The following is a 13,721-nucleotide window of genomic DNA, read 5'->3' on the forward strand; positions in this document are numbered from 1 at the left end:
TGTTTATTTTATCTTTATTTATTCAGGGGGAGAACACTGAGAGCAATGCTCTCTTTTTCAGGAACACCCTGATCCCATTCACACAGTTACACATTCACACCTGAAAGCTGCCCAGTACAACTGCAGTTTCTCTGCTCAACTTTTACAAGATATAACTATACTGTAAAGAAAGTAGGCTTGCCTTTTAATTACTTAGAGTTAGAGTTTATGTACCACCACTAGTTTAGCAAATATTTAGATTAGATGACAATTAAATAACCTGTTACAGTCCTAAATAATATAAAGGGGCGAGATGCAGTATAGCTAGAAAATAACAATTATTCATCCTCACAACTAACTGACATCCCTTATATTAAGCTTTGGTTACACTTTACACTTGAAATGTATACATTGACAAGAAGAGCTAAAGTGTCCTCATGACTTCTACACTGAAAATTAGTAACACTGTCCCTCTATCTCAACTATTGTTTGTCCCTTGGGTGAAGGTGGAGATAAGGTTTTCATGGGATGATAGAAGATGTAGGTAGAGAGTAAAAAGGAAGGAGGGGTGGGGGAAAGGATGAGCTTGTACAGTGCCTATAGAAAGTCATGATACCCTTTTGAAACATTAACTTTTTTGATTAGCAGCCTGACTCATCACTTTTCTAGTTTTTCATTTTTTTATTAATTATCAGAAGTTTTGAGGGGAAAAAAATTCACTGGAATGTTTTAAGGTAAAATGTGTAAATCACGCTGGAAAACTCTATTTTTTTAAATGTATTATCATTTCAGGCTGTAAAACAAAAAAGTGACTATTTCAAAAGGGTATCATGACTTTCTATAGGCACTGTAGCTCCCTGTGTCATGAAGACCCATACAGATGAAGAATGAGAAAGGTCATTTCCACACACAAAAGCACATCCGCACACACATGCACAGGGGGCTTTTTGTCATACTAATGATGATAATTATTCACTTGAGCTGAAGGGCAGACTGGACAGCATGATATCATTTACCAAGATCTGGCCTCCACATGGGGTGAACCCGGAGCACTTCAAATCATGCCCTCGCCACATAAAGATTGTATACAGAAATGTGGATAATTAATTTAATGGAAGAAAAAGCACTTTATTCCATCCCCTGCATTAAAGTATTTCTTTGAAACCCTTTTCGCTTAGCCACACTTAAGGCATTTTTACAGTATGGCTGACGGTCCACAGCAGGAATGAATTCTCATGGGGATTAACAGCAAAGCTCCTGTCACAGCAGCTCCCCATCTGTCTGTCTGTCTGTCTGTCTATCTGACTGCCGCTGTGTACCCTGTATAGTGTAGTGTGAGTTTGTGTGAGGGTTTGTGATCCTCGTGTATCTTTGTGTATACATGGGTGTGCTGTGACTTTGGAGTTGGTTTATCTGTGTACGTGTGTGTGCATGTGCTTTTCTGCTGACTACTGGAAATGTGTTGTGTGTTGGCCTGCACAAATGGGTATGCCATAAGAGTGACATAGCAGCTCTCCTGGTACTTTGCGGCTGGCCCAGAGCTGTGTTTCCAGATATTCCGAGTGACAGGAGGTCAGGGAACAGGGGAATGATGTGTCATTCAGCTAGGAAGTCTCAGTAATAAACAAACACTGCTGCATGTCAGGAGCATTTATCTCGAGAAGCATTATAATCTAAGAAATGATTTACGTCACACACAAAGACATAGGAAATTAAGCCAAAGCATTCATTATGTTGTTATTTTCTCTGCACTCTGAGGTTTATAGCTATAATGAGGAGCTTACTATAACTTTGTTTTCCTTTACCCTTATTTACTTATAAAGAGTAGATCACACATAATGAACCTGCTCAACCTTGATTCTTGTAATCTTATAGTAGGCCTTAAAACCGAATAGTTAATTGGTTTGTTTTGTTTCTTCCAGTGTTTTAAAATAGTATTCACACATTTAGAAGAAGAAGAAGAAGAAGAATTACTTTATTTATCCTGCAACGGGGAAATTAAAATTGTTCACTCTTATTATTAATCATGTAACACAAAAAAGATGCCACATTATCAATTAAAAATGAAGCCTTTTATGTGCTTGTATATCACTTCTTCTGTTCAGCTTTATTGTCTGACTAAAGGAAACTAGGTTTGCAGCTTTGGTAAGCCAAGTAGTCCACAATGAAATGAGGAAATGTGTGATTGTGGACATTTTTAGCAAGACAGCAAAAGCTGAAAAAGTGCCAATATTCAAAATAAAGACATTTTTAATTAGGTTCTTAGAGATCAGTGTTCTAATGCATTTTTTGAACTCCTAAGAAGCACAAATTTATGCCCAGAGCTCATTTTTCCAACATTAATATAACTCCAGTTCAGATAAAATGTACACGGACAATATTCTGTGCATCAGGGAAATGTCAAATGGTTGTAAAAGAAAGAATGTGGCCTATTGTGTCAGGGGGGTAAAACTTTTTAAACCAACACAAAATTGGATATAACTTGAAGGGGTGCTGTTAAGGTTTTTAAGATGAGAAATGCATATTTTTCAGATGTACTGTAAGCCTTTGGAAATACTCACTAAGCATAGAATGACCATTAATTGCTTCTAAACCAATAATATGAAATGATGAATATGTCAGAGTGGCCGTTTGCTGATGGAATTCAAAATGACTCATCAGTGAACACATTTCTGTTAAAATGCATTGCTAAATAAATCTTTTGAATTAACGGCTTTAATGAGAATAGACCTTTTAGCTCAGAGTCTGTCTAAATACCTGAAGAAAGAAACGAATACCAGCAGCAGTGAAGCAGGCCGGTTGGTGTTTATTAATGAGTGAGAAAGCAGAAGAGAGATACAAAATCCAAGGCCGGTGCTTAGAAAATGCCACAAAGATGGTTCAGGATGAGCTAAGCATATTAAAATGTTATGTAACTCCAAGTGCTGTGATTGTCTTCAAGCTTGTGGGTGTTGGAGTTTTGCTACTGTATGACATAGCTTGGCCTTTCCATATTTTGTTAGCAGCTAAACTGTTAGAAGATAGGGTGGGCTTTTATTTTGTCTTAAAAATGCTGGTATGCGTGTGTGTGTGTGTGCATGTGCGTTTGTGTGTGTGTGTGTGTGTGTTTTAAAAACATTTTTTTAGGGAAAATAAGCTACCTCCTGGTATCCCCTGTGGAGGCCACACCCCCTCATTTTCTCACCCCACAGCCCACCCCACATCCGACATGGGGTGGTGGCAGGTGGAGATAAGACACCTACAAAGTAAACACTGCTTCAGCTTCCCATCTCCCTGCCACACAAACTCACATGTATACACACGGGCAGACAAACAAATACATGCACCAGGTTTGAACCCATTGTGTGGGTGGAGATGTAGCCCTGAATGAATGGATTGCAGAACAGGGGCCTCATTTATAAACATTGCTTACGCACAAGATGGATGTAAAAAAAATGTATGCCACTGGCCACAGAAAAGAAGGGATTCATGAAAACAAACTTGATATGAGAATGTGTGCACCTTGAGGAAAACTAAGCCTTGACCCATGGACTGCAGGACAGTGATTAATCCGTTTTAACTGCAGCTGTCCAGTCTATCCAGTACAAGATTACTTTAGTTACAAGTGAAGTTGTATCCACTGGAGTTTTAAATGGTTTGGATAAAACATTAGAGCATTGATCTATGTTTGGATGTACAGTCTTCTTCCCTATTTTTCATTTGCTCTACTGTTTTTTCCTATCAACATTCTCCCACTTTTTTTCTCCAAAACTGACAGTCTGCATTCCTGTCTCTGGGTCTGTCTGTCTGTCCGTCTGCCTGCCACTGTCTGTTACCTATATCTGTAAATCCTTAGTCTGAGCAGCATATACTGCACCCTGAAACACTGTCAATTCTCTGACATACCCTAGAGGGACGCTCTTACATACTTCAACTTTAGGTTTACTGATAGTATGAGGCAATGTTTGTATAAAGCACAGAGCAGTAAGAATAAGAGGGACATTGTTTAAGAAATTTTTTCTCTGTAATAGTTATCTGGAAATATTAGAGTCAGGTTATTGGTTCTGCTACACTGACCAATTTTAATAACTGATGTTATATTGAGTAACACACAGTACATGTACAGTGGACATGAACGATAATGTAAGCATATAGAGGGTAGAAAATGGCACAGAACGGAATAATAATAATGCACAGTGTGTGGTCACTTACACTGTAAATAACCTATGATTTAGTTGAGTTGGGATGAGTTTTATACCATTCATTTTCTGTATATATATTTTTAGGTTACTTCCTGGAGTTGCTGAACCGCTCAGCGATCAATCTACAGGAGACTTTCACTGCGAGTTGGGGCCTCTTGTACTCCCAGAACTCCCAGATCTTCTCTGACCTGTACACGGATTTGAGGCACTACTACCGAGGCTCCAATGTCAATCTGGAAGAGGTGCTCAATGAATTCTGGGCCAGGCTGCTGGAGAAGCTCTTCTACCAGGCTAACAAGCAATATTTCATAGGTACATCCAGATTTTTCATAAAAACAACCAAGAGCTAATTCGTGGGTTAACAGTTAATTACGAACACAGGTTTATTGCCTGAGTAATGTTATAAACTAAATACATATGTATGTCTTTAAAACTTTCAATGATAATATCCTATTTATTCACCGATTTATTCATAGATTTAAGTGTAAGTTTTAGATGTATTCTCTACTAAGATAGAGATTTTAATGAATGTGTGTGCCGTTTTCAGGTGAGGACTACCTGGAGTGTGTCTCTAAGCAGATAGACACACTACGGCCCTTTGGAGACACACCCCGTGTGATGAAGATGATGGTCACACGCACATTTGTGGCTGCACGTTCCTTTGTTCAGGGACTGGTGGTCAGTGGGGAGGTGGTGCGCAAGGTGTCCCAGGTAAAACTTCACTTCTCACCCTGCAACTCTCCTTTCTCTTCCATTTTATTTCCCTTTTAATTTTGAATGACACCCCATCCAACCAATACCTGTGATCAGTCTTGTTCCCTTAAAATTCTATTACGATTTTCCTTCTTCCCATGCTGGTTAGTTTCATTGTTTTTTATGGAAGAGACTAATTGCCTTACATACCATACTTTTTACTGGTGTCTAATCCGTCTCAAAGCTATTATTCGCTTCTCCCACTACATGTTCATTGGTATTCTTGTGTTAAGGGGTCTGTATCCATCTCTCCCTAGTGAACACCATTCCTCCTACATGTGAACACTCAAACACACACATGGCTAGTTTTTACTAGTTTGTACACATAGTATAAAGCAGTGGCAGATCAATGTTGGTGGAAACGAGAGGCTCCATAAAGTATGGCTCCAAGCTCAGACAATCAGTCCCTGCAACAACAGTTAATGTCAGTTCCAAGCTGAAAAATGTCTGCCTTGGTCGCAGGGAGGGTTAATATGTCCCAAGAGAAATGGTCCCTTCTGTGTATAAGACAAGAGTAAGGTTAAGATCAGAGCAAGACAGAGAAATCATTTCAGCTCCTGAAAGGGAGGTGGCTAGCCACCGGTGTAAAATATCTCCCGTCAGACACTGGGCAAGGAGGGTGTTGAGAGTGGCCCCATTAGAAATATATGCATCTTTTAAGATAACAGATGCTCTACCAGAGATGAATATTACAGTGCAATTCTTTCTTTGAAGAAAAATTTGAAGGCTGCATGAAAGCATTAAATGCATACAAAGATAAAGAGTGAGAGAAACTAGGTTGTGGTGCTGCTGCATGACTGCAAAGCCACACATTTGGATGCATGTCAAAGAAAGATTCTATATGATTTTTCTCCTTTTCACACTGACACGTTATATGCGGTGGCACATAGAGGATCGTACTGTTTGCTAGCATCAGAGTGAGGCAGCCTTGGCTAGCGTATCTCTCTCTGCCTCCCTTTGGCCCAGAAAATAAGATGCAGCATCTCACACAGAGGGACCTAATGTCTCAATTAAGTGCCTGTATGCAGCAAAGCCTAACACGTCCACAGCCACAGGGGAGAAAAATCAGGAACACAGCTAGTCTGGCGTAGCAGGCAGCTAGTGACAGTGACAACCAAAATTGCCTGACCTGGAGCTAAGGGAATCATGCAACTAGTCTAATGGAGTAAGAGACACAAGCAGGCGAGCAAGCAAACAGGGGAGTGAGGATCAGAATTAGCATGGACAGCATGTTGTGTTGAAATTGCTGTTCAGGTTTTGTGTCATACCCTTGGACAGCCTGGGTAGCTTATGATCCCTGCAGAGCTCTGCCAGCAAGACTCTAAACTGATAAGCATCTCTCTCGGACGAACCTTCATTTAGACACTGAAGTACATTTGCGCACAAGTGCTTAATGTTACAGAAAAACACACACACCTCAACATTCTATCATTCCAACAGTAATGCACACTTCCCCTGTGTGGCTCCTTCTTAATACACATTTCCTTTCCTGACTAGGCCATTTTGTTGGTTAGGACAGTGACAGTTCATTAAACAAGGCTGGCTTGGGAAAACGTGTTAATAAATTAGCACAGCTTTTACAAAATTACAAAATGTCATCTCAGTGCTAATACCAGGGCACTGGAGCCGCTGCTACTCTGAATAAGGTCATGGACTGCCTTCTGCCCTATTATAATTCACTCATCAAAAGTCTTGAGAGGGAAGGCATTGTATAGCGGAAATAGTCACTATGGACACACTTGATTAATATTCATTAACAGGCATTTCCAAGCTCCATTGAACTGTGCAAGAAGACCGAATGTGTCATTTTTCTTTGTCAAGGCATGTTTGGTATAGTTTGTTTGAAAGAAGTACAGACTTCCACCAACTGATTTATTTCAAATTCATAATTTGTGTGTCTGTGTGGCTGTCTTCCCCAGCACACAATCAGCACTGAGCTGTACTTGTGCAGATTGGAACAGCACTGTGCTGTAATGGGAACAAATGAGACAGTGGAAAAAAGATTGAAGTGAGATTGAAAAAAATAATTTTACAATCTCCATCATCCAGTCTTGTCCCTATCTGAGTGCTCACTTTCTCCTTCCTTACCTAGTAAATTCTACTCATCTGGGATATTTCCCAGTCACAGCTGTGCCCTGCGCGTCTTCTTTAAGTGTGAATACCTTGGTTTACAAATTTGGATCTTAGCTTTCCCCTACTTTCCACTGTAATTCTATCTTCAATTGATTGGGCCCTAATGAGACAACCACTCCTATTTATAGTTGTGTATTGCCACATAAACAGCCCAGTGACTGTAGATGTTTACCATGTTGCTCAGCAAAGTGTTACATTGCTTGAAATCTGTAGAAAAGAGAATTCTCTGTAGTTCTGTGCTTCAAATGTCAAATGTCCAAGGAAGTGTTTGTGTTTGCAACTAAGTTACTGAATAACAGGTGTCCTTGATACATGTATGTTTGAGTTGGATTAGCCATGAAAAAGAGGAGCTGTAGGGATGAACAAGTATCCTGAAAGGAGGCTGGAAATACAGCAAGAGACAAAAAATGTCTGGGGGAAAAAACAGAATAATTTAAAAGATGTTTTTGTGAGACGGAAAAAGCCATCTAAACAGTAAAAGATGCAGTCCTTCTTTCTGGTACTGTATTAGTTCATCCTTTGCTTCGCTCCGGGCTGCATCAGTTGCTGTGTCCTTAACTTTTTCTGGACTGTTTTATTCCCTCGGGCAGGGGAGTGGAGGAAGTAGGCCACGCGCCACATGGCTCACTCTGGAGGCAAGGAGTCTGGATTGTCTCGCTCTATAGCACAAGAGGGAGAGGTTGCTCATATATCCTTACTAATTACAGAGGAAAGACAAGCAGAGAGGGGGGCAGAGAGAGACAGAGAGAGTCTCGGGCTCGATTGCCACAAGCAATATAGAAAGTACTGACAGGTGTGGGGATCATGTTGTGAAGGTGAAGCAAGGACAAGTAATGGTATGGGTGTTTAAAATGTTTCTCATACACCTCAAAGAGCTACTGTACACGTGCAAACATCAAAGAGAGTATTTCAAACCTAAAACTTTCTTTTGATATCTCTTCGTCAGAAAATGTATCACTAAGAGTTGGGATAAGTGATTAACCTTAAGTAATTTAATATCAAGTAACATTCCCAATTAACTTGTTTGGCAAATTTGCTTGATAAATGTATATAATTTACTTAATTATGAGGATTTTTTCCTCATTTCCTATTTTATATGTTATTGGTTAAACAGTTCTAGGACCCCCCTTGTTGAGATGGGCATTTTAAAACTTTTTTTTTCTCAGTTTATCAGAAAAATAGTCTATTCATCGAAAATGAAAACAATCATGAATTGCAGCCCTAGGTCTACAGTCTTATTACTGTTTATTATTTGGCGTCCCCTCTTTCATATTGCCTGATGCACCGCAGCTCCAAGGTTACCAAGAAAGTTGTCAACACCAACCTCCAATTAGCACAACGGAGAATTTATACATTATTTTGTGTCTTTTTTGTGTCTGTCCAGCATTAATACTGTATGGATGATGTAACAGCAGCGTAATTAATGACAGTCTCCCCATAATAAGTATTTCATAACATCCCCTTGTTTTTTTACTCCTCTGCCAACGGCCTTGATGAATCCTGTAGCCTTTTTAACATCCTCCGGTTTTCAGTCTTTTTCTCTGCTTATCCCTGCACACTCCCTTTCCTTACTCTCACCAAAGAAGCATTTATCTGACTCATCCCTGGCTACTGAGTGGTAGGGTAAGAATGGGAGGTGGGTAGAAAAGGAGGGCAAGAGTGAGGATCTGACTCATGTCTCATGTGACTTGAGATTAAGCCTGGGAATGTGGTGTGGTTATTGCTTTTCTGTATCACTTATTTCACTTTATACTGTCCTCCAACTGGCAATAATTACCCAATTATATTGATCTCTTTCATACATCAGATATGCATTTACTAATTTTGGCTTCTTATGTATTTTTTTTAATGTGGTTTAAGATTTGATTTAGAGTTAGAAGTGTCAAAATAGATGAATTTGCTTCATGTGGATCAAACATGATTAGATGAAATGTTAATGATCTTTGTGGTGAGATTAGGTTAGGCAGTCATAACCAGTCACTGAATACAGCCAATAAAAGGAAAAAAAGACAGGAAACAGAAAAACAGAACACACCTAGAAGGGCACTCAGAGGGTGCAGATCTCTTCCAAGGCCATGACAAGGCCAGACCAGCTCTGGGTTCTTCTTGGCCCATGCCTTTCACCAAGTTTCATGAACATCAGGCCAGTAGTTTTTCCTACTTATTCCTAGATAATCCTGCTGACAAACAAATGAACAAACCAACAAAAACTGAATTGTGAAAATGACTTCCCTGGCAGAGGCATGGAGGCTGAATTTGTATTTACTGAATCGTCATTTACTGAAAGTGATAAACGAATGTATTTAAAGTGTGAGAGGAACTGCGACTAAAAAAAAATTGAAAATAGCTCTAAACTGCAAACAATTCAAATGTGCACAAAAGACAAGAATTACACTATAAAGGACAAGTGCTATAGAGGAGCTCCCTGTGTTAGTGCTGGTTACATTTATCAGGGGACAAGGCTACTGTCCATGGTCTAAGCATGATCATTTGTATGTGTGAATTGTGTGAATATTTACTAAACTACTGACAAGTGCAGAGTATCTACTTAACTATGATTTGTTTTCCCATCTGAACCCTATTATTGTCCTATTTCCAGTGTATATTTGGTAAAAGCTGGTTTGTGACTTTGCTGTGGGAAGAACTGTTTCTAGGAAAAGCATCAGGCTTGCCCAGATGTCAGCTTAGAGGGGCTTTGTATGCATAGCTGGGCTTGTTCCATCTCTCTCTCTCTCTCTCTCTCTCTCTCTCTCTCTCTCTCTCTCTCTCTCTCTCTCTCTCTCTCTCTCTCTCTCTCTCTCTCTCTCTCTCTCTCTCTCTCTCTCTCTCTCTCTCTCTGTGTCTCTCTTTCTCTTTCTCTCTCTCTCTCACACACACACACACACATACACACTCACACACAGACAAAGACACACACACACACACACACACACAGGTTTTGAATGCATAGCTGTACTCTCTTCTGAACAGAGCTTACTGGTATTAACCCAGTTTCACTTTTCACACACCAAGGCCCTTTCCTGGGGAAAGAGCTGTGTTGGATGGAGGGAGAAATTATAGAAGCAAGAAGGATGGAGTGAGAGACTAAGAATACTTGTATGAATGTCAGGGCCTTTTTATCGCCTGTGACATAAAAATGAATTCTCCCAAAGTGGTTTCAAGGGAAACTCTGCGGAATGAAGATCTGAAAAAATGTCACCAGGGAGGTGACCTCTCACAGATCCGTGACTGTAATTTTCTGGTTAGAGAATGTCCATCTTCAGATATTATTAACACTGAATACTTTTGTATAACATATATTTAATTGTCCTGTACAGTAGCAGCCGTGAAAGTGGTCAAATGTACAGTTTGATCAATTGCTGCTGTCTTTTTTAATATTTAGACTATTAGATCATATATGCTTGACAAAACAGTCATTTTTCATCCAGGTGGTGTATGTTTATTATTGTCTGTGTCCTAACCCAGGTGCAGCTGAGCCCGGAGTGCACGAGGGCCATGATGAGGATGACTTATTGTCCCCACTGCCGCGGCATGGCCTCCGCCAGACCCTGTGCCAACTACTGCAGCAATGTCATGAAGGGCTGTCTGGCCAACCAGGCTGACCTCAACACAGAGTGGAGGCATCTGGCAGGTGGGAAGTACACACACATTTACACATGCATCCAATTCAAGCATATGTTTGTTCAAGTTCATCTGACACATGGTGTTACTCTGTTTAGTGAATACAGCAGAATTGTGCTGCCTGTGTACTTTATATGAAACAATTTACACTTCATCCACGCTAACTGTACCTCCTATGTTTGTAGAAACAATGATGCAGGTTGCTGGTCGCTTTGATGGTCCATCTGGTGTGGATAACGTGGTCCTCTCCCTCCCCAGCCGCATATCAGAGGCAATGCTAACCATGATGGAGAATGTAGAGACCATCAACAACAAGGTTAGAGCACACTCTGGTACACACATACAGCTGTATTTGGCTGACTAAACCATACAGTTTTTACAATCCTGTGAACGTATTTCAAAACCACCACTGCCACTGAATATCCCTGGTATCATAGTATACATAATTATATGAAATATTACTGATCACGAACTGAATTCCGTTTCACAATAGTGCTCTAGATTGGTTTTGTATTATGAATGTATATATACATTAAACTATTATATATATCATACAATAAACATTTAGGAGTTTTCAATCAGTTGTGACAGAGGACTAAACTGTATTTGGTCTATTTTTAAAAAAATTTGTATTCATTTTATATATTGAATATATGTTTAGTAGTTTTCATTAGGCTGTGGAAGTGCACTAACATACTAACACTAACATACAGTGCCTTTACATACAGTTTAAAAACCCGATTATATTCTGAAACACCATGTAGACATCATGCCCTGTTTTACAGACCTAGAGAACTCCTTCAGTTCCCCGATTATTTGCGCATGTAAACAGCATTCTCGGATTATTATCGGGTTACTTGTCTGCGCATGCTCCCCAGGCAGTGGCTTTTGACCCAGAATTAGGATAAACTAGGAAGCAACAGTGCCGAAAACAATGTGAAAAAACCCAACAATAATAAAGCGTTACCTTTAAACTGAGGGAGGACTTCGCAAAGGCATGTAACAATACTACCAAGATGACCCGGCTCGGCCGCAATTCCAAAAGTCAGCCATTTGTGATTTTGACAAAGGTGAACCGGAAAAAAATCTGTATTCAGTCCAGCTGTATGTTGGCGGAGGGCCACATACTATTCCAGAGTTCGAGTTACTCCTTCATTTTCCTATTCAACCCCTGCTCGTAAATACGAGGGGGACTTTAATAATCCAATTATTCCCTTAACCGGGGAAAGACCATTTTCGGGTTACTGGTGTGCATGTAAACCCACTGCAAGTTGATCTTATTTATTTTGATCTAATATATCTTATAATCTTCCAATACATTTCGAATATATTTTATGTATTATTTTTACATTAATTTAAATGTATGTTATTAATATTATTATTTAGTTTTAATTTTTTGTTGACTTTTTGTTGTTTTTCAGTTTAATTATATTTAAAGTTCAAGAAAATCTGTTAAAAAACTGTTAAAAATATATATATTTTTAAAAGTCAGTAATAATCTTGAGCAAAATAATCATGATTATGATTTTTGACATAGGCTTATTGTGCACCCCCATTAGGTTTTGCTTCAGTAATGAACATTCAAATCATCCATTTCCTTGATTATTAAAGCAGATCACTCTGCACCACTGTGATAATTTACTAATGGAGGAGAACTCTCTGGTTCTATATAAAAGCTTCTTCTGAGAGGAAACTAATGTACCAGTTCATGAGGGGCATATACATATACTGACACTTCTCATCTCTTAAATATATGTATATGTTTTCTTCCTGCTTTAGGGGAGTGAATCAAAGTCAAATTTGCAAACATATTTCCATATATTAAGTTGGCACTGTATCACAGTCACGGTCTTTATTGGTGTACTGGTCATGTTTTGCTGTTTTTGTCTATCTTTTGAGTTTGTATATATATATATATATATACAGTGCCTACAGAAAGTTATGATACCCGTTTGAAATAGTCACTTTTTTTTAATTTGCAGCCTGAAATGATAATACATAAAAATTATAGAGTAAAAAAAAATTCCAGCGTGATCTACCCATTTTGCCTTATAACATTCCAGTGAATTTCTTTTTTTCAAAATTTCTGAAAATTAAAAATGAAACACTAGAAAAGAAGTGTTGGGAAAGTTATGAGCCCCTTTAGAATAACCATTATAAACATTCTCAGATATAACCAATCACCTTCCAGATTACACACCAAGTTAATTTGCCTCCACCTGACATCTACTGTGGTGTTTTTGATTTTACTTCAGAATAAAATCAGCTGTTTTTAGAGGAATCCACTCCTAGTAGTGCATCGTACCTCAAATAATTTACTGTGCTTAGAAATATGCTTTCAAAAGAGCTCTGGGATAAAGTTTTGGATACGCACAAGTTAGGAGAAGGATATAAAAAGTAAAAGGCATTAACTATCCCTCTGAGTACCGTTCAGAGTATTGTCCAGAAGGGGAAGGCATTTAGCACCGTCCAGACCTTGCCCAGATCGGGCCGCCCCACCAAACTGGATGACCGAGCCAGGAAATGATTGATCAGGGAAGCTACCAAGAGGCCCATGGTAACCTTGAAGCAGTTACAGTCTTTAGTGGCAGAGGTTGGTCGATCCGTGCATGTGACAACAATTTCACAAGTTCTACATCTGGCAGGGTGGCAAGAAAGAAGCCATTTCTGAAAAAATGTCACACTAAGTCTCGTAACAAAAACATATATGGTTAAATAGGTTAGGTGAGACCGAGATTTACTTTTTAGGCTGAGCACAAAGTGCTTTGTTTGGTGTAAACATAACACAGCACACCACCCAAAACACACATACCTACAAGGAAGCATGGTGGTGGCAGCATTATTCAAAGGCCAAATCAGACCAAGCATTTCCGTCACTGTATTATGGTGTTTAAGCAAAACTTTAATGTGATCCTTAAAAGGCACTGGCAGCAAATGAGTTATTTGTTGTATATGTGCTTTATGTAGGTGTGTTTGTCCTGTTTAATCTAATGCATAACGTTATTCGGTTCGATCCCCAGCTCCTCCGGTCCACATGTCGAAGTGTCGTTGGGC

The 13,721-nt window shown here is 39.3% G+C and overlaps 1 protein-coding gene across 1 annotated transcript in view; it reads left to right on the plus strand.

The window, feature by feature from the left end:
* Window positions 1-13,721, plus strand: part of gpc1b (glypican 1b) — a 71,807-nt gene that overhangs the window by 51,156 nt on the left and 6,930 nt on the right. Inside the window, exons 4-7 of the mRNA XM_083928241.1 lie at window positions 4,245-4,472; window positions 4,708-4,871; window positions 10,512-10,677; window positions 10,853-10,983. Coding sequence (XP_083784367.1) covers window positions 4,245-4,472; window positions 4,708-4,871; window positions 10,512-10,677; window positions 10,853-10,983 — 689 coding nt within the window. The remainder of the gene's footprint in view (window positions 1-4,244; window positions 4,473-4,707; window positions 4,872-10,511; window positions 10,678-10,852; window positions 10,984-13,721) is intronic.

The sequence above is a fragment of the Echiichthys vipera genome (genome assembly GCF_963691815.1).
Source record: "Echiichthys vipera genome assembly, chromosome: 15".
In the NCBI taxonomy this organism is placed as follows: domain Eukaryota; kingdom Metazoa; phylum Chordata; class Actinopteri; order Perciformes; family Trachinidae; genus Echiichthys; species Echiichthys vipera.